The 23,256-nt window shown below is 37.6% G+C and overlaps 2 protein-coding genes across 4 annotated transcripts; one reads left to right on the plus strand and one right to left on the minus strand.

Moving 5' to 3' along the window:
• On the plus strand, window positions 1-10,415 carry LOC18437780 (uncharacterized). 2 transcript variants are annotated; one of them, XM_011626394.3, is made up of 3 exons: window positions 1-523; window positions 1,270-1,312; window positions 10,042-10,415. In XM_011626394.3, the coding sequence occupies exons 1-3, from the start codon at window positions 254-256 to the stop codon at window positions 10,158-10,160; spliced, it is 432 nt and encodes a 143-aa protein (XP_011624696.1). In that variant the 5' UTR covers window positions 1-253; the 3' UTR covers window positions 10,161-10,415. The 2 variants fall into 2 exon arrangements, with proteins under 2 accessions (XP_011624696.1, XP_011624697.1); XM_011626395.3 differs by having other exon boundaries at window positions 142-523; window positions 1,270-1,282.
• Window positions 10,416-11,577: 1,162 nt separating this feature from the next.
• PTAC13 (plastid transcriptionally active 13) lies at window positions 11,578-17,328 on the minus strand. 2 transcript variants are annotated; one of them, XM_020669429.2, is made up of 4 exons: window positions 16,884-17,328; window positions 14,497-14,675; window positions 13,644-13,983; window positions 11,578-11,825 (listed from the first exon to the last, which is right to left on the minus strand). In XM_020669429.2, the coding sequence occupies exons 1-4, from the start codon at window positions 17,268-17,270 to the stop codon at window positions 11,745-11,747; spliced, it is 987 nt and encodes a 328-aa protein (XP_020525088.2). In that variant the 5' UTR covers window positions 17,271-17,328; the 3' UTR covers window positions 11,578-11,744. The 2 variants fall into 2 exon arrangements, with proteins under 2 accessions (XP_020525088.2, XP_006848041.2); XM_006847978.4 differs by having other exon boundaries at window positions 16,854-17,328.
• Between the last annotated feature and the right edge of the window lie 5,928 nt (window positions 17,329-23,256).

A 23,256-nucleotide genomic window follows, 5' to 3' on the forward strand; every position in this document is an offset into this window, starting at 1 on the left:
GCTTCGAATTATATTTTTCTACGAGTTATGAGGTGAGGCACGAGTTATGAGGTGAGGCTTTATTTATTAAATTTAATAGGGCTGCGGCCCTATCAAACAATTTTCCTTTTATAGAATACATGGAGCGTAAATTTCAAAATTTCATAACATTAAGGGTGCTCAACAAATTTTGCCCAACAACGGGAACTTTTCCGTCATTTACCACACGAAAGGAACCAGGGTTTAGAGTTTTGAGCAAGGCCCTGAGACTGTCATGGCGACGGCGCTGAGCCGAGCCGGCTACGCCGGCTTCTTGAGCCGATCTCTCTCTCTCTTCACAATGAGAACCTTTAGCACGGCTTCTACTTCGGCTCCTTCCGAGTCGGCTCAAGCTTCGGCTCAAAAGAAGCCGAAGAGAAGAAAGAAGAAAAACTTATTTGAGGTTGCTCAGTTCTTGCCAAATTGGGGTATTGGCTATCAATTGGCTAAGAATCATTGGGCTCATGGTTTTTATTACCAGATCACTAAGGTTAATCTATACAAGGTGATCAAATGCTTATTTTTTTTAATTTTTAAATTCGGTTTTGCCCCATTTTAGTTTTAGTTTTTTTTTTTTTTTCGATTTTTTGAGCCTTTGTGTTTTGATATTTCTGATGAATTAGGGTTTTTTTGAGTCTCAGAATGTTTTTGAAAGAGAGATTGGGGTAATGGCTTCAATAATCAGTGTGGGGTTTATCTCTGTAAGGTTTTCAAATGCTTGGTTTTTTCCTTTTTTATTTAGTTGGCCCCTTTTCTATATGTTTTTGGTTTTCTATTTTTTTTGTTTTTTTGGGTTTCTATCAATTAGGGTTGTCTTTCATACCTGCATCTGCTCAAAAGATGCTTTGTATTTTTTGTAATAATTTTGTTTTGGTTTTTGCTTCTTGGTTCTTTCGCTTTTTCCTCTTTCTTGTCTAGGGTTTTTGGTTCTCTGCAAGGTCTCTAAACATTTACTTTTCTGCCTTTTTCACGTGTTATTTTGTCTCAATCTTTTTGGAGATAAACTCTAGTTTAAACGATGATTTGGCTTTCTCAATCTCAGATGGCCTTAAAACTTCAAACCTTCAATGTGCCCCCCTAGTTAATAATTTCCGGATTTTTATGCCCCTGTTTCCTGCGAGCATGTTCTTTGTTTATTAACCTTTTTTTTTTGTTTGTTCACATTGATCCTATTGCTCTTTTTTTTTTTTTTTTAAGAAAAAGGTTATCAAATTATTGTTATTTATTTGCTTGTTTATTTTTCTTGTACAGGATGGGCGCCATGGTAAGGCTTGGGGTATATTCCATAAAGCTCGTAAGTTGTAGTGAAATACTTGTAATTTTTTTTTGTTTGTATAATGTTTATAATGACTGGTTAACATTTTTCAAAAAAAAAATGTTTATAGTGACTGGTACAAATAAGAATGGTGGAAATTTACTATGGATTTAAATAAAATTTGAATGGAAATGATATGCTGAGCCTTTGAACAGGATGGAAGAATTGCAGAATTAGTGAGTGCAAGAAGTGAATTTATCTTTTGAATGAGAAATAATCAAATAGTTAGAACTTAGCAGTGGCGTATAAACAGCAATTTGGTGAAATATAGAGCAGCAAGCGATTGTAGGAAGATGGTATATTTTTTAAAGAGCTTGTGTCATTTGGCTATTTTAAGTTTTTGAGTGGATGGGGAGCATTTGTTTTCCTTTAATTAGTCCATTCTTCATTGCTTCATATTTGGTGGTGGTTTGGTTAGCAAATTGGCTTCGTTAAGTGTTTTTATATGGATAGGGTTCATGGGATACTAGGGATACTAGGCAACTCTTGGCCCACTAACGGTGTTACCCAAAACAAAATGTGTCTTGGATCATGGTATTAAACATATTATATTTAAATGACCAACATTAAGTTTGTGTACTAAACACCCTTCTGTAGCTCAGCATGTCATTCCATTACCCTTGCATTTTTATGGACACTAATGTCCTCAATTGTTTAAAAGTTTATATCGAATTTTTTTCTTCGACATTGAGTTGCTTGAATGGTGAAGATGCTTTGTATGATATGACAAAAGATGATGGAATATATTGGGTGATTGAAGCTCTACTAGAGCGACGGGACAAGAGTCAAAACTAGGGATTCCTTTAAAAAAAGACGAGACTTAAAACCAGGGAGGAACATCTTGTAGGAAGGAGCCATACAAAGTAGAGGTTCCAAAATGGGTGATATGATCGAAGATGGGCTGAAATGAAATGGATGCCTAGAGTGGGGAAACTTGAGAAGAAGATGCCACAAAGGCTCATGTTTTCTCTTCTACTTTCCAAAGTTGAGAAAAATCTTAAACTGGCGAGGAGTAAAATTAAAGAAAGCTTTGGGATGGCTAGTCAATGGCCTCAAAGATGCTCTTCGGTAAGAAATTTTCTTAGAAATCCTATAAATAGCAAGGTGCTTATGCCTAAAAAGCAACAACAATGGTTCATAGGGACCTTTTGATGAGTATTTGGAGTCTCGGGCGATTTTTGAGTTTTTCTAAATTTTATGGCAGGTCCTTAACTCACTCCACTGACAGGGGCTCCAAACCCTTCCGGTTTGAGCTTGTTTGGTTGGGAGAGTCATCTTTATCCTCTCTTGTCTCTCAAGTAGTGGGACTTCTTCTCACCTTTAGTCTCAAGTAGGGCAGGATTCATCCTTCAAAGAAAAATCCAACTTCTGAAAGCAGCCCTCAAAACTTGGAGTAGAACCATTCTTGTGAGTGAAGTGGGTTAAGGACCTGCCATAAAATTTAGAAAAGCTCAAAAATCGCTTGAAACCCCAGATACTCATCAAAAGGTCCTTATGAATCACTGTTGCTGCTTTTTAGGAATAAGCACCTTGCTATTTATAGGATTTCTAAGAAAATTTCTTACCCAAAACTATCAAAAGAATCCTGGCCCCTGTCCACCTTTATGTCTAACCTTTGAACCCAACTTAAACTCGACTACTTCTCAATCCTTAAAAAAGAAGAGATTTTTTTGTTCCAGAGTCGAATGGCTCTGCCATGGTGACCACAATATTGGCTATTTCCATATAATAGCAAATTGTCGGCATAGGGAGAACTCCATCTCCATGCTTAAGGTGGGCAATACCGTACTGGACAAACCATCAGAGATAGAAGCAGCTATCCTCTCCTTCTATCGCTTCCTCTATTCGGCTCCACTGGACCCGAGGCCTAGGATGGGGGACCTTCAGTTTCTCACTGTCCCCAATTATTGGGCCCGATGGTTGGAGAGGCCCTTCTCAGAACAAGAAATTCTAGATGCCATAACGGGCTTGGGCAAAGACAAAGCCCCAAGCCTGGATGGCTTTCCTATAGCCCCCTTCAAGATCTTCTGGGATACCTTTGAGCCCGACTTTCTCAAGTTCTTTGATGAATTCTCCATTGGGGCATCCTTCACAATGCGATGAATGCGACTTTTATCGCCTTGGTACCCAAAGTTGAAGGGGCTGAGGAACTCAAGGATTTCAAACCCATCAGTTTGGTCAACTCAAGCTATAACATTTTGTCCAAAGTGCTGGCCTCTAGGCTCAAAGAGGTGCTACCCTTGGTGATTTCCTTAAATCAAAGTGGTTTCATTAAAAAAAGGCAGATCCTTGACGGGGTCCTGGTGGCTCACGAGTGCATACACTCTAGACATCTTGCCAAAAAACCCGATCTTAACTTTAAGATTGACTGGGAAAAATCCTAAGATAACGTCGACTTGTCGATCTTGGACAAGACAATGGCTAGGATGGGGTTTGGGAATCGCTGGAGAAAGTGGATGAGGGCTGTTACTCCCATCCCTACTTCTTTGTGCTGATCAACGGTACACCAAGAGGTTTTTTCCCCTCATCTAGGGGCCTAAGGCAAGGGCATCCTCTCTCCGCTTTCCTCTTTGCAATCTTAGCCGAGGTGTTCAGCCAATCTATCTCTCGAACGTACCAGTCGGACCTTCTTTCTGGGTTCAAGAGCAGTCTAAGAGGTCCTACTGTAACGCATTTATAGTATGCTGATGATCCCTTGGTGTTCATCGATGCAGTACCACATCAAATCGAGTACTTGCGCCTATTCCTTAAGTGCTTCGAATATGCCACTGGCTTCAAGGTTAATATGGAGAAGTCCACTATGATAGGGGTGGTTCTTTCTCTATCGGAGACAAAAGCGCTTATCCCACAATGGACGTGCAAAATCGAAGAACTTCCAACCACCTACCTAGGGATGCCTTTGGGGATAGGGAATCCTAAAAAGAGACAGTGGTCTCATGTTATAGACAGCGTCTGCTGTTTAGCCGGTTGGAAAGGCAGGTTCTTAACCTTCATTGGAAGAACAACGCTCATAAAGGCTACAATGTCCAATACTCCGGTGCATCTTATGTCCCAATTCCATATACTGGCAACAGTAGCCAACCATCTGGAACAACTTATGAGGAACTTTCTTGGGCCAGGTGAGGCTGATTCTTCTAAGTTTCACGTTGTATCTTGGGAGAGAGTGTGCCAACCTAAGCACTTGGGAGGACAAGGGATTAGGATCTTGAGAAAACAGAATACGACACTACTTGGCAAATGGTGGTGGCGTCTAGTGAACCACAACAATATGCTTTGGTCCCAAGTGATATGGTGCAAATACAGTAGCCCACCTAATGCCTGGCTGTCGGAGGAACTTCTAGGGAGTGGAAATCCTTTATTTCAACCCTCTCTCTATTGCAGCAAAATGTTCGGTTCCACCCAAGGGGTGGTCATAGAATGTGCTTCTGGTCAGACGTTTGGCTGGGTCATACTCCCCTGAGGGACAGGTTCCCTTCTTTATTTTCCTTGGCTTCCAATCCCTCCTCCATCGCAGAAGAGCTTCCTGGTTCAAGGGGTCTCAGGGTATGGAACCCCTCTTTAGATGGTCCCTTTTCGACTCCGAATTCCTTGAGTTTACCTTGCTGGCCTCCTTATGGCATGCCACTTTCTTGGCCCCTTCTGGACCGACAGAATGATCTGGACTCCCTTACCCTCGGGTGTTTTCTCGATAACTTCTTTTTACAAAAGGTTGTTGGAACCGCCCACCTACCCCCTATCCACAACATCCGTCGTCTTCAAGGTGTGGTCCTCTATTGCCCCACCTAAGGTGGAGGCTTTTAACTGGATTGCGAGCTCCAAAAGAGCCCTCACGGTCGACCAGCTCCAACGGAGGGGTATCCCTATTCCCAACCGTTGTGTTATGTGCAGTTGTGAAGAAGAGACTAATCCTCACCTCTTCATCCACTGCAACTTCGCCCTTAGCCTATAGAGCAAACTCCTCGGACTCTTTGGTCTGACCTGGGTCACTTCTTGCCTCCATCCCAACTCTCCTTCTTCTTGCGGTGGACACTCCATGGCCCATGGTGGGCATCCATAGCTGCTACGATTTGGGAAATCTGGACCGAAAGAAACTCGAGGATTTTTCGAGGAGTCAAAAGAGAGGTCTCGGCCTTTTTCCACAAAATCGCCTCCCTAGTGAATTTCTAGGTCACCAACCACAAAGCCTTCAAAGATGTCTCGGCTATGGCTCTCGTTCATAGTTGTGAAAATGTCATCCATTTCCAACCCCGTCGGGTGGCGAGAGCAGACAATTGCAGTCCTCCTCCGGTAGGCCACACCAAACTTAATTTTGACGGTGTTCCCTTGGGAATCCCGGACCATCAGGAATAGGAGGGGTCTTTCAAGAACACCTCGGAAACATCCTGGCTTCCTACTCTACGTATATCGGCCATGCTGATTCTCAGCTGGCCGAGTCCTTGGCACTCCTCTCGAGACACTTCACTCTGGTTGGGACCTACCCTTGCTAGTAGAAGGAGATGCCAGAAATATCATAACTTGGGCTGCTGATCGCGCCCCTCCTCCTTGGTACCTTGCTTCGATCTTTGATGAGATTTTCTCACATCTGCAGGGATATTCCCGTCTTATGGAGGCATACTTGAAGGGAATCAAACACCCCCGCAGACCAGCTAGCTAGGGATGGAGTACTCGCACAGACCACAGATCTTGGAGCATCGGGGACTGACCTTTAGAAGACTACGGCTTTTATTTTGCCACCACAGGACTGGTTTTGGTCCCATCTCTAGGACCTCCCCCTCCTTTGGCTTTTTGTATATCTTTGTAATGGGCGATTGCTATAAGTCCGTCTATGGCTCTCTTTGTACATTGTTGTAATGGGCGATCGCTATAAGCCTCAATTTTTTGTATAGGGTTACCTTCCTAGGGTAGCCTGATTTTTTGCCGGGAGGCCCGGGCTTTGGGTTTCTCAGACTAACCTTTGTACTCCCCTTTTCTTCTATACAACAGTTAACAATTTAAAAAAAAAAGACAAAAAAAAAAGTGTAAACATCTCGAGTCAAGGGAATTTTTTTAAGTTTTCTTGATGAGAGCGATGTTCTTGGAAAGTAATCATAGCGGTCTATTCATTTATCTAACTGATGTAGAAAAGGGTAAAAATTCCTTATAATGAAATGGCATAGCAGCGTATATTGTGCACTCAACATTCTTTACAATTGCCCTCCTTGGAACTCCTCTTAATAGAAATAAGGAACCCATCAACTAGGAACTCCTCTTAATAGAAATAAGGAACCCATCAAGTACTTCATATATATTTTCTTCTCAATCAGAAAGTTGGGAAGATCCTAGGGTATTTTCACGAAGATAAAGCATTTTGAAGCATGCATTCTGCATTGGATTTGAGATTTGATGCTATGGTGATTGAAGCAAGTTAAAACAAAAATCAATTTGTCCAAACAAGTCTCATCGAGTAACACCTGTTGCCCTTGCACTCTTAGGGCCTAGGGCATCTTCACATCAATTTCGTGGTGATGTTATGCATCTTCAGAGGGTATGCATGAATATTTGAGGTTTGATAATATAATGGGTTTTGAAACTCTTCCGTCAATTGGGTCACTGAAACACATAATGCATTCAGCTTCATTCAGTGTTCCAAAAAATTCCCGGCGGCGCCTATGCAGCCGGCGGGGTCTAGGCCGCCCAGCGCCTAGGTGGCTGCCCAGAACCTGCGGTGTAGGTTAAAATGGGGCAAATGGTGTCCAATAACCTTGTTTTAGGTACATATTTTGTATTAAATATGCATATTCATGCATTTTTATAATCCAAACAAAAAAAAAAACCAAAATAGCCCACCCGAAGGGTATTTATTTACCTAGCCGGGTGCAGTCCCTTGGGCGCTTGCCCAGGGACCCTAAGCGGGCGCCCAAAGACAGTCCGCCTAGTTGGTTTGCCCAGGCTTGGGCAGTGGGCCCGGGCCCCCCATCCCGCCTAGGTGCTGGGCGGACCGCTTTTTGAATCAATGGCTTGAGTCCATTTATATCTAAACTGTCCTACTCCTATCATAACATCAGAAGAACTAATGGACCCCGGCTTAGGTTTGATTGGAACATTGTCCAACAAATTTGTGGGCTCCACTTGTGAAGCAAATAAGTTGGGCCAACTTAAAATTGTTTCTGATTATCTTTGTAGTTTAGAAAACCAAGTCGTCTTGCTTAGCTATGAAAAAAGGAGTTGCATGCATAGTCCCAACGATTAGGACCCAGTCAGAACTTTGAAATAAGTATGATTGTTCCACCAAGCACATTGTTCCTCTTGACCAAAGATCTTACTGCCTTTGTGGTGAAAACATTACCCCATCTTTGTGAGGTCTAATGGCTTTATGATATCTGTTAGATACCACCAACATATGGTATACAGTGTGGAAGACAAGAAGTGAACAACGAAACACCACTGCAACCAGCAAGGTCTTCCAAAAATGTTGTTTCTGCATTCCATTGCTACTATGACAATTGTGTGAACTATGATGGATTTGGGTTGCGTAAGCAACAACCTATCATGATACTCAACATTGATAATTTTGTAAATATTACTACAAGACATAGGGTACTTTTGTCATCTCCATAAAGGGTAAAATTGAAATTTTAACTAAAGGACAAAGGTGCTCTACAAATAAAGTTCCAGGATACTAACTTCCAAAATGCCATTGTAGTTTTGTGAAAATTTCAAATTTGCCCTTGTTTAATGGTAAAGTTACCAATTTAAATAATATTTTAATAAAAAAATAATGATTGTTTTGATAAATACACACATCACAACCCCTTTTAATTTGAACCTTTGTATTTTGAGAGGTTGTTAACTCTAGACAAACCCCTTATATATATATATATATGTATATGGATCATCTTTTACGATACATTTCCAGAGGGTGACCGCAACACGTGCTATCTTAGGGCCAGCCTCAGTAGAAAATTTCAGTGGAAGCGGAAGCCAGTTCCTGAGCTCATATGACCTTGAGGCCTTCTTGAGTTGTTGCTTTGAGGTATTGCTTTCTGGGGAATGGTAGACCAGGGATTTGAGGCCCCTGGATGGCGTTCTCCTGTGGTTGCTTTTTTTTTCCTTGAATTGAACTTATGGTAGAGAAGGGGCCACTTTATCTGGCTAAGAAAGAAGTCAAGCCATGGTTCTTACAGTGGGGTATTATAGAAGATGTATTTTGAACCCTCTGAGGTTTTGACATAGTTCTTGGAGCCTAATGGCTTTGGACATAGAGTCCATATCCAGTGTGTGACTTTTAGAATCTGTGAATGCCAATTAGCATCTAGGTAAGTCAATATACTTTTTAGGGGATTATGGGTCTGTTGTGGCCTTTTAGTCTTCTCTTTAGATGGTTTTTAATGGATTTCATAGAATTTTACCTCATTGTTTTCTGTAGAGCTTCTGGCTAACTTCAAGCCCTGAGCGTCCTGAATACATGGCTCTTGGACCAATATGTGCAGATCTTTGGGGCTTCCTAGAAATTGTTACCCCATCAATTGCATGACCATGCTATCCAACTATTCAGAAGCCAGTCTCTGAACCGTAGTCAATGTACCTTTTGTTCTGATGCATCTTACATAGATAAATATATGACAAATAAACTGAGAAGTTGAGAAGCTATTACATGAAATGGTGAAGCAGGAATTCCGCAATTCTATCATTACTTACTCTCACTGGTTCTACAAAGTGATTAAAAACTCAGCAAACCTGACTTGGACTCAACCAAGACTGGGATGCTCCTAGTCGGTCCGAGTATTTACAAAAATCGAGTGTATATTCTTCAAATTTCCGAGGACGAGACTCACTGAATCAACTTGGGGCTTGTCAAGCCAACGTGCCCTGGGCAGTGGGCTAGTTCTGGAGCGAGTCCGAGGTTTTAAACACTGGTTCTAGTAGCTCAAAAGTATTACTAGTAAAGGCAAATTCATGTGAATGTGAACTTTAGAGCCTTGAAAAGCAGCATTGCCAAAAAAAAAAAAAAAGCTCCAGAAATAAACATCATCATATGAGGTTGGCCCCAGCAGGATTGTCAAAAGTGAGCACATATTACAGAAACTTTTCTACTCTGAGGGCTATTTCAAATTCCATATCATGACCTTTGGCCTAGCAAAGGCATGCCCGATGTTACAAAGCTGAATGAATGAAGAATAACACTATTTCAAACTTAAAAAAAGAAACCAAAGCTGTATATCTTGATGACACACTTATTTGGAGTAGAACACTGTGGGACATTCATTTCAATCCATTGTGAACTTCATTGACATGTCTAGTATCTGTTGGACAGCAAAATAGTGGAGTACTTTGGTCTCAACATTGCTAGAAAGTTGGTGGTTTGTCAACTTTTTAAAACCTTTAACATTTACAAAGTGGATTCTTAGACTCCCATAATGTTATTAGAACTCTGGGTTTTTTGTCAGGGTATGCGCCGAGCTTCATCTGAAATCTTGTGAATGTATGTATGTATGCACGTATGAGATAAAAACCAGAAGAAGTGAACTTCAACTTGATCCAAATCTGGTTCATTTGTTATAGGATTTAGGTGTTGGTTCATTTGAATGCATCATTCAAGGGCATGCATGCAAGTGAGAAATCTGAGCCATCCATTTGAGAATCACTCTGATTTACCATGTACTGTAGTTCTATTGGTTATTCTGGAGTTCGTGGAGAAACCTGTTCACCTTTTTCCTGGATCATTGCAGATGTCCCAACTGCAGAGACTCCAAACAAGATAAGCGGAGTTCATAAAAGAGGATGGAGGTATATTCCGCACTCTAAAAAGACCATCAAGGATGAATCAAGATCTGAAGTGCAGGCTTGACTCTGTCTGTCTTTCTCTGTCTCACACATATTTCAGGGGTTTCAGTAGGCCCTTACCCTCCTGTTGATCAGCTAAAACAAAGAAACATGGAGGGATTGCAGACTAGCCAAATCGAGCCATGTAGCTTCCTTTGTTGCCTATTAATTTTTTTTTTTTTTTGTTTCTCTTCTTTTCCTTTTCCTGTCTAATGTTAATCAATATGGTTGTTCTTTCTCTCATATCCATCAATGAGCATACCCATATGTACTGATTCAATGCGGCTTGTTTCTTCTGTCATTACTACATGGGACCCTTTGTTTCAGTTGATCCTCTTGGACGCTTCAGTTAGGATTTCCAATTTGCCATGATTAGAAAGGAAACTTACGATGTTCAATCATTGGGTAATGCGACCAACATTGGATGTTAACATCAACTTTTGTCACTTATTGAGAAAAACTGAGATGATACAGTTTTGGTGCGTCCATTATCTCACTTAGTAAGTTCACATACCCATAATCCATCTCGAGGTGGGCTGTTGTCCGAAATTTTGCAGGGCTGTCATCTAGGTTACCATGTTACCTTGATCATAAATCAGGAACAAAAACAATGAAAAAAACTTGAGCATGATCAATGTTGTACTTTAATGTGGACAACTGAAAGGAAAATTGTTTCATGAGTCGGGGGACACATTTCTACGTGTCCCCCAAGGTATAAAACATCCATTTTAAAGACAGGATGCAAATTGGAGGTCCATCTAAAAACGGATGAAACTAATGATCCAAATGTTTTCTTTATAAAACTGTTGTGTTTTTTTTTTTTTTTTTTTTCACATTTATGATCCCTATTAGAGGTTGTCCTTAAAAATTGTGTCCACAAATCCATCTCAAAAATAGATTTTTAAGAGGGGACTCATAGAAACCATGTCTGTCCAAACTAAAAGGATAGGGTTTAGGTGTATTCTGAGACACATGTTACAATGAGTCCACCCGCTGATAAGATGGTTTTTGGGTATGAAATTTTGCATTTTGTTGTGTAGACTACCACGATTATGAATTTGCAAAGAATTACATTTTGTGCTTTAAAAATTGAACTTTTTATACCTTTCTTGGACTATTCATTTCAATTAGCCAAAGATCATTAGATCCATTACGCTATTTCGAGCTCCAAATTCATGACTCGTGCAAAAAAGATTTATGTTAATTTCAGATGTGTTCAATCATGAATACCATTAAAAATCAGGGCTAACGCATGAATCGGTCCACTTAACAGATATTTTTCCAAACTAAAATACTCTCACATATATCAATTTGTTGCTACAATGTTTATGAGAGAATATAATGTCCTCGCATCCTTAAAATGTCAGGAACATCTGCTAGTGGTATTTTCTCATTTTTTGTAATTTATCCATGGTCTACTTGATAACATGAGTGCAGGCAGATTAGTGCTAATTTTTCATTTATTCTAAAAACAATATTTTATCCAATTTACACTCAACTCGTACAAAATTTGGAACTCATCCAAGCGTTACAATTGCATTCAAGATTATGATTCCATGATATGACCAAAACAACCTTGGAGCCCATCTTAAACTGGAAGAGCGATTGTTCACTTAGGTACATGAGCAATTTGGTTGATGTCGAGGTCGACCAAGCTCTCTTTTCCAAACAACATGAAACCAACCTTTGCCTGCATCACAAATTACTTGTAACTTATTAATGAATATGTCATGTATTTGCAGTTCTTTCCATTACATGCCAACAAAAAGATAATATTATTCGGTGGGAGCTTGGAACACTCTAATAAGCCCAACGGGCTAGATAGAATCTAGGCCCATCTAACAGCTACCACATAGATCTTCTGCTTATTCTTTGTAAGGGATTGAATTGGCCAAAAAAGTTGGGGGCATGCACTTGACCTAGATGTGTTAAAAAAGTAATACACAAAAGTTTAACAAAACATCCCCATCCTTTTCAGTTAACACTGGCTATCCAGATTGGCCTTGGTGGTTCAATCATGGTCGTTGGGCTCACATTGTTTGAAAAAATTCATATATGCAAGTTTTAGAAGAACTTATGCAATATTATTTTCCCTAGGAAATTTATCAAACCATCTACAAAAGATGCACTATTTAACATTTCACCCATTTTCTTGTCCTAATTTGAGAAAACCCTCGACCTACATGCCTATGGTTCAACAATGGATTAGATGGAAACTAATCCTTTTGTTGTCCTAATTTAAGAAAACCTCAAAAGGCATACAATAATAGACTAAAACTTGTTCGATGGCTGGTTTTTTAACGTGTCCATCACAACAAAAGTACCTTTTAAGAACGGGTGCGGTTTGTATAGAGTTGTCGCTCTAAACAATCAAAGTAAAGCGCACCTTCAAATAGTGTCGAAAAATATGGTTTCTATACTGGAAATCTTTGTGATAGCCTTAAAATATATTTTCATCTCTAATTATAAAATTTAAAGCTTAAAAAATAGTGTAGATCGAGTAGATCTATGAAAGCTTGAAAATCTTGAAAAATGACAGTCCAAAAATGCATTACAAGATGCATTATTTCCAAAACTTGAAATCCATTTTTTTTTCTTATATCCATGCATCTTGAGGTCGAGATGATCAATTTGAGGATATTTGGGCATCAAAACAACCTCTTCTGGTGAAAATTTTGACGTGCGCCCTAATTTAATTGTTTAGAGCCTCTCATTTATATAAACTTTTTCCTCTAAGGAAACCACATATGTGACATATCATTATTTTTTAATACCAATACCTCGCTCTAAACTCTATGTGACGTATTGATATTGTAGAACACGAAGGTACCTTGCGAGATATTTGTATTTTGGAAGTCTCCAACACTAAAAAATAATATAACATTAGTATTTTCTAAAGCCAATATCTCATTAAGTCACCCTATGACCAAAACCTCACGGGTGTTAAGTTTTCACAAGAAATTATGTTTACACAACATTATATCACTCTTAAGTACCATGTGAGATATTGCATTTTGAACAACAATATCTTACAGAGAGTTTCAAACACCAATATATCAGTAAGCCATACTAGTATCCACAAATACCAATGTCTGAAACACCAATATATCACTAAGCCATACTGGTATCTACAAATACCAATATCTCATAGAGTGCTCAATCAGACATTGGTATTCAAAAATGCCAAACATCTCACGCATGTATTTTTCCTGAAAACCACATTGGTTTTGATTGGGAGGCAACATTGAAAATTGGTCATACAAAAAAAACATGTCAACCCCATGACGTGTACCTTGATAGACTTTTAGAAACCAAGACAAAAGAAATGGGTGAAATGTTATTGAATATTTTGGTTGTGATTTGATAAAACTCTCATTGATTCTACTCTACTTGCTGATAACAAAAAATATTTGGCAGATAAGTTGACTACCATAGATGAAAGAGTCGACGAAAGATAGAGCAAGTAACAAGGTAAGAAGATCTGAACTTTTAGGCCCCAGGATCTTACCTTAGAAGCATCGTGATCCACTTCTCTTAGAAGGCCTGTGAACTCTGAAAATGGACCAGACAAAACCCTAACACTAGAACCTGGAAGGAGAAGTTCAGACCCCTCTCCTGATTTGAGTTGATGAGCATCTTCACTTGCAGATGGCTTGGCACTCTTCCTCGTTCGTCTTTTTGGCTTCTCAGCAGTGTTCTCCTCTCCGTTTGTTTCATTAACGAGTCTTTCTCTCTGTTGCTCCTCTTTGAATACCCGGTCTGCTTCTTCCTGTTCTACTTTAGCTCGTCGGAATATAGCTTCCATTTCATTTGCAGGCACGGGTTTGGGCTTATTGATCTGGCGTATGCTGCAAAAAGCATGGTTTGCCATACAGAAGAAAATTAGGAATGAGGGTTTTGCCTATCGGCTTAGTAGCTAAGGTGTAAACACAGATAACATCCAAGGTTTGAATCTTAGCGAGAGAGAGAAAGAGAGAGAGAGAGAGAGAGAGAGAGAGAGAGAGAATCCCAGCTTAGCCACCAAAAACAGAAAATGAAAGGAGACAATGTAGATGGAATTAAGCATAACAAATTGTAAAGGTCAGTCAATAGTAAAATGTCCTGATGGAGTATCTAGAGAGCCATGGCCGCTTGACTGGTAAGCCATTATATAGATCTGCTAAAGGAGATATCTGATTGTGATTCTGATTTTGATTACCAGTTTTCTATATTCAAATAAATTCAGAATTCGAGGAACCAAGTTGCAGGGAGGTTCTGGTTGCCAATATTCTCTGGAGAGAAGTATACCCTCTGTGTGTAGGTGTGTGCGTGAGAGAGAGAGAGAGAGATGATAATTGCTATTAAAAAAAAAAAGTGCTTACGTATTTCCAACTTTAGATCCAATGAAGCCTCTAACACCAGTGTACTCCCTGATAAAGTCATGTATCTGCTTGTTCAAAACACATCTCAAGAATATGCAACCAGGAAAGAGTGGGTTTGCCTTCTCTGAGTAAGTACCATTCTTCAACTTCTTTTTTACATGGACTGCTGGAGCGTAAACCTGTAAAACTGTCCCTCCATATAAAAAGCACTATTTGCAAACTATGACTATAATACCACTTATAGTAATACACAAAAAATGGACTATATGATAAGTCATGAACGTATGGACCAAATAAACTAAAATTTCCAAAGCGTTGACATATTCGAGAACCAAGAAGAAACAAATAAAAAAGGTATGGAAAATTTAATAGACATTATTAGCTGAAAATGCAATTTAATCAAATCTACAGCCAATCAAACTCAGTGGAATAACTAGTGCACACGGAATATAGTTTGACCATCAAAAGCAAATGAGAGAGGACCTCATGATAAGCACTCCAACATGGATTGTTTCTTTAACTTTTCATCGTTTTCTCTATCACGTCCTCAAAGATCAAAAGTAAAAGCCGCAGCAAAATAATTTCAAAATGCAATCCCAAAGCTAGGGAGATGCAATTTTGTTGACGAGGAATAGTATCGTGCTTCTAAGTTCAATCTTTGCATTCTTCACTCTTGTTTCCCTTGTCAATAACACCGGTGATGACCCTATTTTCTTTTCTTTTTTTTCTTTTTTTGTTTTTGGGAGCAAAGCACCAGTGATGATCCTGTTGCTTCCCCATATAACTTTTGCAACCAGAAACCTCTTCAAATTCTGGTATTTGCTGAAAAAAGGCAAGAAGAAAATAGATGACTTGACTTTTCATGGACACGTAGAGCACATTGAGATCAACAGTCAATTTGTGATGAAGAACGAATCATTTTACTTCCAACATAATCTTTATCTTCGTATGAATTTCTGAGTATTAGGAGATGCTAGCTTTCTTAGTGTTGCCTAGTGCCTACTCTTGTTTCACTCTAGCAATAACACCAGTGATGGCCATATTGCTTCAGTACCAAAAAGAAAATCAATTTTGATTTCCAATATTTTGAAGACAACAAAAGAAGCAGATACTTGATCTTTCATAAATAAACAAACCATTTTGAGCTGATTGTCATTTCATTAAGATTGATCATGAATTCATCCAATAAAATCATATTCTGAGCATTTCTAAGACCAGCACAAACATAATTAAAGAAAAACATGAACTGGGTGGGGATTCACACTCATAACTACTGAATATATTCTCTTATTTTTAACTTATAGCCACATCTTCAGAGTATGTTAAGACTTAACGGTACCATACATCGCCTGCACACAAGGGATTTCACATTCATATCACTTTTAGTCTTTTATCATTTACTCTATAAAATATGAAGAAAATCTCTCTCTCTCTCTCTCTCTCTCTCTCTCTCTCTCTCTCTCTCTCTCTCTCTCTCTCTCTCTCTCTCTCTCTCTCTCTCCCTCCCTCCCTCCCTCCCTCCCTCCCTCCCTCCCTCCCTCCCTCCCTCCCTCCTACTAACTAGTTTGTGGGGTGTTAGTAAACATATGCTCAAATAATTTTATATTTAGTTGTGTTCCTTTTGGTTTTTGTTCCACATTTTATTTTATTAAAGCATATGAGCAAATTTGGGTTATCAATCATCTCTCATTGTGCATTATATAACAGCTCCCAGTAAGATAAAGGATACCAAACTCAAGTTTTACATCAAATTTATCAGTCACTTATCAAGGAGAATACCCATACATACTTAGCCAAAAAGAAAAACAGAACTATACATTGAGTTTTACAGAAGAATAAAAATAACACATAGAGTAAAACAAATGCAAAGCGAAAATGGTGTTGCACAATTAAATCCTAGGGCAATCAATTATCAACTAGTAAGAGAGGCCACTTTTTCTCTATCAGTTTCTTTTTAATGGATAAATGGAAAAATAAGATAGAAATAAATTTGAAAAATACCAATAATTCAGAAAAATGTTAGAAGTACCAAAAAATCAATTCCCACGCAGTTGGGATTAATATCGATATATCTATAAGACAGAACTGAAATAAGACATAAACTTCAACAATTTATACCATTTTACGAAGAAATTCATTGATAATTCACAAAAATGTTGAAATTAATAGATGCTTTAGGGTATTTGCGGACGTGGAGTCTGTGGATCCTATGAGTAATAGATAATGACCTAAAGTTCAACCACAAATTCAAGAACCAGATAATAGCCCAAAATTTGAACACAAAATCAAAGAATTAGATACTCAATTGAAACCTTGCAAATTTTAATCATAATATTTCAGATAAAAAAAAAAAAAACCTGGAACTCAAGATTGGGGAAATTCCTAACAAGGGAACGAGCAAGAGGCTCAGCTGCATCCACGTCTGAAACCCTAGCGATCCTAACCATCCACCATTGAGGCCCCAATAGAGAGAGGTTATCAAGGTTTAGCTGTTCAGTCCAAGAAGGTTTCTTCTTCTTCTTGGTCTTTTTAGAGAGAGCCTCCTCTATTTCCTCTCTCCAATTACTTGTTTTGCTCTCTCTCCTCTGGTTCCTCAGCTGCCTCCTCTCTTTCGCAGATAAAATATCGCCATTAGATGAGGTTTTTAGAGAGAGGGAAGTTGGGTTTCCATCTAGAGAGAGAGAGGAAGGAGAGGAAGTAGAGTTGCAGGTCCATTTGGAAGAAATGGGGGGTAGAGAGAGAGAGGAGGGTTTCCATACAAGGCCCTGCTTCATCTCTCTCTCTCAGCAAAACCAAGTGTACAACGTTATCCTGGGCTTCGATGAGCTGCTCATTTCAAAACTGTAAGTTTCAGTTTCAGTTGATTTTGGGCAATTTCGGTTTCGTTGTTTTAGTTTTGGGTCCGATATTTCGGACTTCTAAATTTCGGCTTCGATTAAATGTTTGAAATAATGCTAGGATTTACTTGGAACGTTTTCTTATTGATATACAAATTTTGGGATTTGCTTAGAGTGTGATGATTTTCAAATAAAATTTTAAATCCTGAGTTCTTTGATCCTTATATGCTTCTCTTATGTGGGAGCATACTATACAGCGATTTCCTTGGGCAAAATGGCTATTAAAACATCTTCATCTAAGCTACACTCATTTTATGGGTATGTTGATTAAAATGGGTATGTTGTTTTTTAATCGCCTATCATTCTAACCCATAAAGCAAAAATGGTCTCTCAATTGTCTTAGAGAACTTGTCCTTCAGTTTTATTGGTATACATATTCATTGATCTCTCAATTTTTCTAGATTATCGACCCAAGACATAGAAAGTACATTTTTTTGGTATTTCTTGACCATCGGTCATTAACTACTTCTTTATTTCTCCTCCTATAATTATTAAATTTGTATTCTATATGCTCTGTCTTAGTTCGGCTAATTTTAAAATTTTTCGATTCTAGAACATCTCTCCAAAGTTCTAACCTTGTATTGACGGCATTTTCGAGTCTCACTTATCAAAACTATAGTATCTGCTAACAACATTTTGTCAAGAGGCATTTTCGAGTCTCACTTATCAAAACTATAGTATCTGCTAACAACATTTTGTCAAGAGGGGGAGTTCAAAGCTTCGCCCCACAAAATGCAATTATCCTACATTTTAGGCCCTTAAAAGAAAGATTTAATCATAACTTATTCAATGGGTAGGCATATAATTGGAATGCATGCTATTTTAGAAGTAGACCAAAGGATCAACCCCATAGAAATTTAATCGTCTATTATATTAAGGATAGGTAAAGACTTTGAATCCATAATGTTAGAGGAAAATTTCCAGTCATGCTTAATTTACTGATGGGTGCAGTTGGCATATCTAGAGGTAAGGTGCAATTTCAAATTTTATCATGGTATTATAATTTTGATGTAAAATGTTTTTAGGCTTATCTCAAAGTCTATTTTTATATCTAATTATAAAATGTTAAATTTCAAAAATAGTTAAAATCAAATAGATCTATAAAAATATGAAAATCTTGAAAATGGACGGTGTAGATAATATGTTGTAAAATGCACTATTTCTAAGGCTTAAAATCTTTTTATTTTTTATGGTCATACATCTCGATATCAAGTTGATCAATCAAAGGGTTTTTCAACCTTAAAACTATCTTTTCCGATGGATTTTTGAGGTACATCCGTAGTTTGGTTGTATCTTTATATAAACTTTTTCCCATAGATTATTTAGAAATCTATTACCTTACAATAGATTACAAGGAAATATGATATTTATATTGTTTGGGTACACTTTAATAATAAGAAAATGAAAAGACGTTATCCGATATTACTCAAGATTTTCCAAAAAATCACGAAATCTGTGGGGGGTAACGGGTGAAAAATCTATCACGTGCTTGACGGATAATTTTTGGAAATGTTTCGCATGCGTCTCTCTGCTCTATCTCCACTTAAAAACACATTTCCCTCTCTCAAGTTATTGCATAATTATTATGGTAAATAGAAAGTGAAAGTAAAGGATATGAAAAGACGAATCTAAATTGACTTGAACAGGTGTACAAGAACAAATTTCTACGTAATAAAAAATTTCTACATCCCTTTATCCTAATTTGGGTTATAGTCCTCATCTGACTCTCATATAAAAATAAAAATATTTAATAATGAGTAAGTGAAAGTAGTGGAAAATCTAAATTGATTTGAAGAAGACAATTTTCTAGTGCAATCATAATAAAAAAATTTATACATCCCTATATCCCCAATTTGGTTTATAGGCCTCCATCAGACGCCTATAAAAACAAAAATAATAATAATAAATTCTACATCCATTTATCCCCAATTTGGTTTGTAGCCCTCATTTTAGCAGCATATAAAAACAAAAACAATAATAATAGTAATTGGTAATCGATAAGAAATTACACAAAACAATCATAATAAAAATTTCACACAAATAAAAATAAAGTTTATCATAATGAAATCATGTTATTCCAATAACTTATCATGTTGAAACCAATGTCTAATCATGTTAGCCAAACATAGCCAAATTTTTCATATCTAGATGGTAATGCATTTCTCATATTTTTTCTAAACATAACCAAACAGTAGCAATGTATTTCCAAACAGTAGCAATGTATTTTCTCAAGTTATATTCTTTCAGACATAACAAAACAGTAGAAATGTATTTTATCAAGTTGCATCTAAATACCACCCAAACAGTGACAATCCATTTACAAATAATGTATTACACCAATAATATATTTCCAGGTATCTAAACGGACCCTTGTTAGTTGGATCGTAGAATCGAAAAACCCGGTGCTAAGTACTTTGGAGACTTGCATAACTTAATGTGAAAGAGAGAGTGCCTAATAACTTAATGTGAAAGAGAGAGTGCCTAGCAACTCTTGTGGGAGTACATTGTGCATTTACTCCATTGGATAAAAACCTACTTGTCTATGAAATTTTGGAGTTCATATGATAATCATCGAAAATATTCACAATGCAAAACATGGATTTTGAGTTCTTAATAAGTTAGTAGCACTGACTCACCCAAACCAAACTTGAGGTAAGGAGCTAGGGTCGTGTTGGTAGGGTCGCGATATACAGTCAGTGTCGTACCCAGTGTTTAAAAAAGCGACGGGTCGAACCATCCGGTTCGACTCGGGAATCGGCACAGACCGTGTCGGTTCTTGTACAAAATCAGGAACCGCTTGGTTTTAGAGCAGAACCGCCGGTTCCCACCCGGTTCTAGCGGTTCCCAGCCAGTTCTAGCTTGCTACTCCCTCTCTCTCTCTAAAATCTCTGCAATTCCCATCCACTCTGCTTCTTTCTTTCTCTAACTTCCTGCAACCAAGAGGCAACAAATTGCAGCCATGATCTTCCTCCGCCATCACGAATTGCAGCCATGACCTTCCTCCGCCATCACAAATTAAAGTCACGACCAACCTCCGCCTCTCCCAATCTCACCCCTTTACTCCAACCTGCAACTTCCGCCTCACTCATTCTTTTCCTTTGCTGCAACCTCTGCCTCCGCCATTCTCTTCCATCCTCCGCCTGCTGAGTCCATCCTCCTACTCCTCCTCATTTCCCTGCACCTGATCTCGCGGCCTCCATCCTTGCTCGATCTCTGTCAACTTGCAACCACGAGCGTCTCGCGCTGCTGCCCCATCACCTACAACTCGCGCCCTGCTCACGCTGCTTCCCCATCCTCTTCCTTTGCGGCCCGCTTTTGCCTTCCCCCTCTCTCTCTCATGATGCACGGCTATCCCTCTCATTCTCCCATTCCCCTGTTCCTTTCTCTCACTAGAACCCACTAAATAAAACCCACAAAAGAAACACCCCCTTTACCCTTTTTCGTTGTTTCTTTTCATGTTAAGATTTCGTAACTTTCGTTTTCGTCCAACCCTCCTCGCTCAAATAAACGCCTTGTGGCTTTCGTTTCTTTTATTTCACTTTCACACCCAATACTCATTAGCCACCTCTCTCCTTCCTATTCACGTAAAACCAGTGTTTAGAAAAACGTCGAGTTGAACCGGACTCGCCCAGTTTGACTCAAGAATCAACATAGTTATCACTAATATTATTTGCTTTGACATCTCAAGTTCGAATCCCCTCTTGCGCCATATAATAGTAATCCTTTCTTGAGCTAATTTTTGTTCCCCTTTGGGCATATAATAAATTAAAGTGCTTTTTCTAAAATTTGTATGCATTTTATTAATTTTTACATTGATCACCAAATTTTTTATTTTATTTATTAATTTTTACATTATAAATAATGTAATGTACTATTTTTTTTACAGTTGTCAATAATACATTTTAAATTAGATAATATTATAAAATATTTTTAATTTGTTATTATTTATCTAATAAAATAATTATAAAATATAAACTAATAATTATAATTTCAGTATATAATATTATAATTAGTTAAGTTGTAATAATTTTGGATTATAGTTAGTTAGGTTGTTATAATTTGGGTTTTTTAAGCGGATTAGGGTTTTTCGCCAAAACGAGATTTTAATGGCCATTCTTTTATTGATTTAGTCTACTATTTATTATAGTTCATGTATAATTATACATTTTATTCATGATAATGCTATGATTGTTTTTTTATGTGATGCAAATTTAATACTTAAGTTTATACAGGGAAAGAGATCTCAATATTCACAAATTGATGAAAAAAATAAAAGTTAATAATATAGTACCCTCATTTTTTATTGGATTTTTAAAAAACAACATTTATAATGAATTTTAAAAAAAAATTCGGATTTTTTTGAAGCTTTAATCCGACCGATTCAATCGATTCCCGACCCGAATCGTCGATTCACCGATCCGAATCAGTTTTTGAAACGCCCAATCCGAATCACCGATCCGCTTTTTAAACCATTGGTCGTACCCAACTCTACGACTGACGTCACCTCCCCAACTCCTAATTATTTGAAAATACGGTTAGGGGCCTACCCACTACCACTTTAAAAAATGTAACTCCTGACCTATCGAGAAAACCGGTAAAGGCTGTCTTCTCTCCCAAAAAAATATACGGCTTTTGGGAAATTGGATACTTCTCTTTAACCTTGATACATTACTTTTTGTTAGGGATTGGTAGATTAACAAAAGAACCCCATTTTTATTTTTTAAATTAAAAAATAGTCTTATGTTTATTACACTTAAATCTCTTAATTTTATTATTATTTCTATATATCGAATTAAGCTCAAAGTTTGAGCATCCGTACTTCTCACCATAACGCAATTACGAAAAATATTAAGAAGTACAACACAGTAAAAATAAAATTAACTAAAATGTCCCTAAATTTTTTGGTATTTTTGCAAAATATGAGAAGTCAAAACTACGAACTCCCCAAAGTTGGGTTTAATCTAGTGTATAGGAAATATAATATAACTAAAATTACAATATACAACATAATCAAGCATACTTACCCAAAAAAAAATACTATAATCTAGAGTAAAATTTAAAATATACATAATTTTTTTTTTATGATATTGTATAATATAATTTCTCACAAATTTTCCCTTTTCTTTTAGAATCTTGCTATATTTTTTTCAAAATTTGGTATCTTAAAAATACTCATCGAGTATGGTTTTAAAGAGGAAGTCAATCTATGATCATGTAATTTTTAGAAAAATTTTAATTTTTTTATTTTTAATAATCTATAGATGATATTGTAATTTTCATAAAAGACAGTGGGTCCATAAGACTCTCAATGCCCCCAAGTCCAAGGCAATTGAAACATTGTGTGTGAATGCTTTCCTATGTATATGTATTCCCTTATTCAATTTGCGTGGGCACTTGCTTACATACCAGTCACCCAATTCCATTGAAAATTTTGAATTAGACCCGACCAGACTTTTTGCCAATCTTACAAGGTCGGGATTATTAGATTTGGGGTATTTATTTTAGAAAAACATATAAAAAGACCATTTACTTTCAATACAAGAAAATTACAATCACTCTTGTCGATCTGATTTCAAATCGAGTAATTATGAGAGTGTCATTAGCTCAACTCTATGTTAAAAAAAAAAAAAGAAGCCTTGAACTTTATATTACATTCCAAGTCTTCCAATTTGAGATTTATTGACCGGTAATAAGTTGAGACCTCTTTGTAACAAAAATAAATAGTATATATATAAGGGAAATGTTTGTATGCTTCCTCTACAACATAGAAGATCTATGCTTCTTTTATCATCCAGTTGTTCAATTTTGATCAAGAGAGCCACTTATCGTTTGATTTTCGATCTGACATCTCAAAGTATTTTAT

This window comes from Amborella trichopoda, chromosome 8 (genome assembly GCF_054954075.1).
Source record: "Amborella trichopoda isolate Santa Cruz 75 chromosome 8, AtrichopodaSantaCruz75HAP2 v2.0, whole genome shotgun sequence".
Lineage (NCBI taxonomy): Eukaryota > Viridiplantae > Streptophyta > Magnoliopsida > Amborellales > Amborellaceae > Amborella > Amborella trichopoda.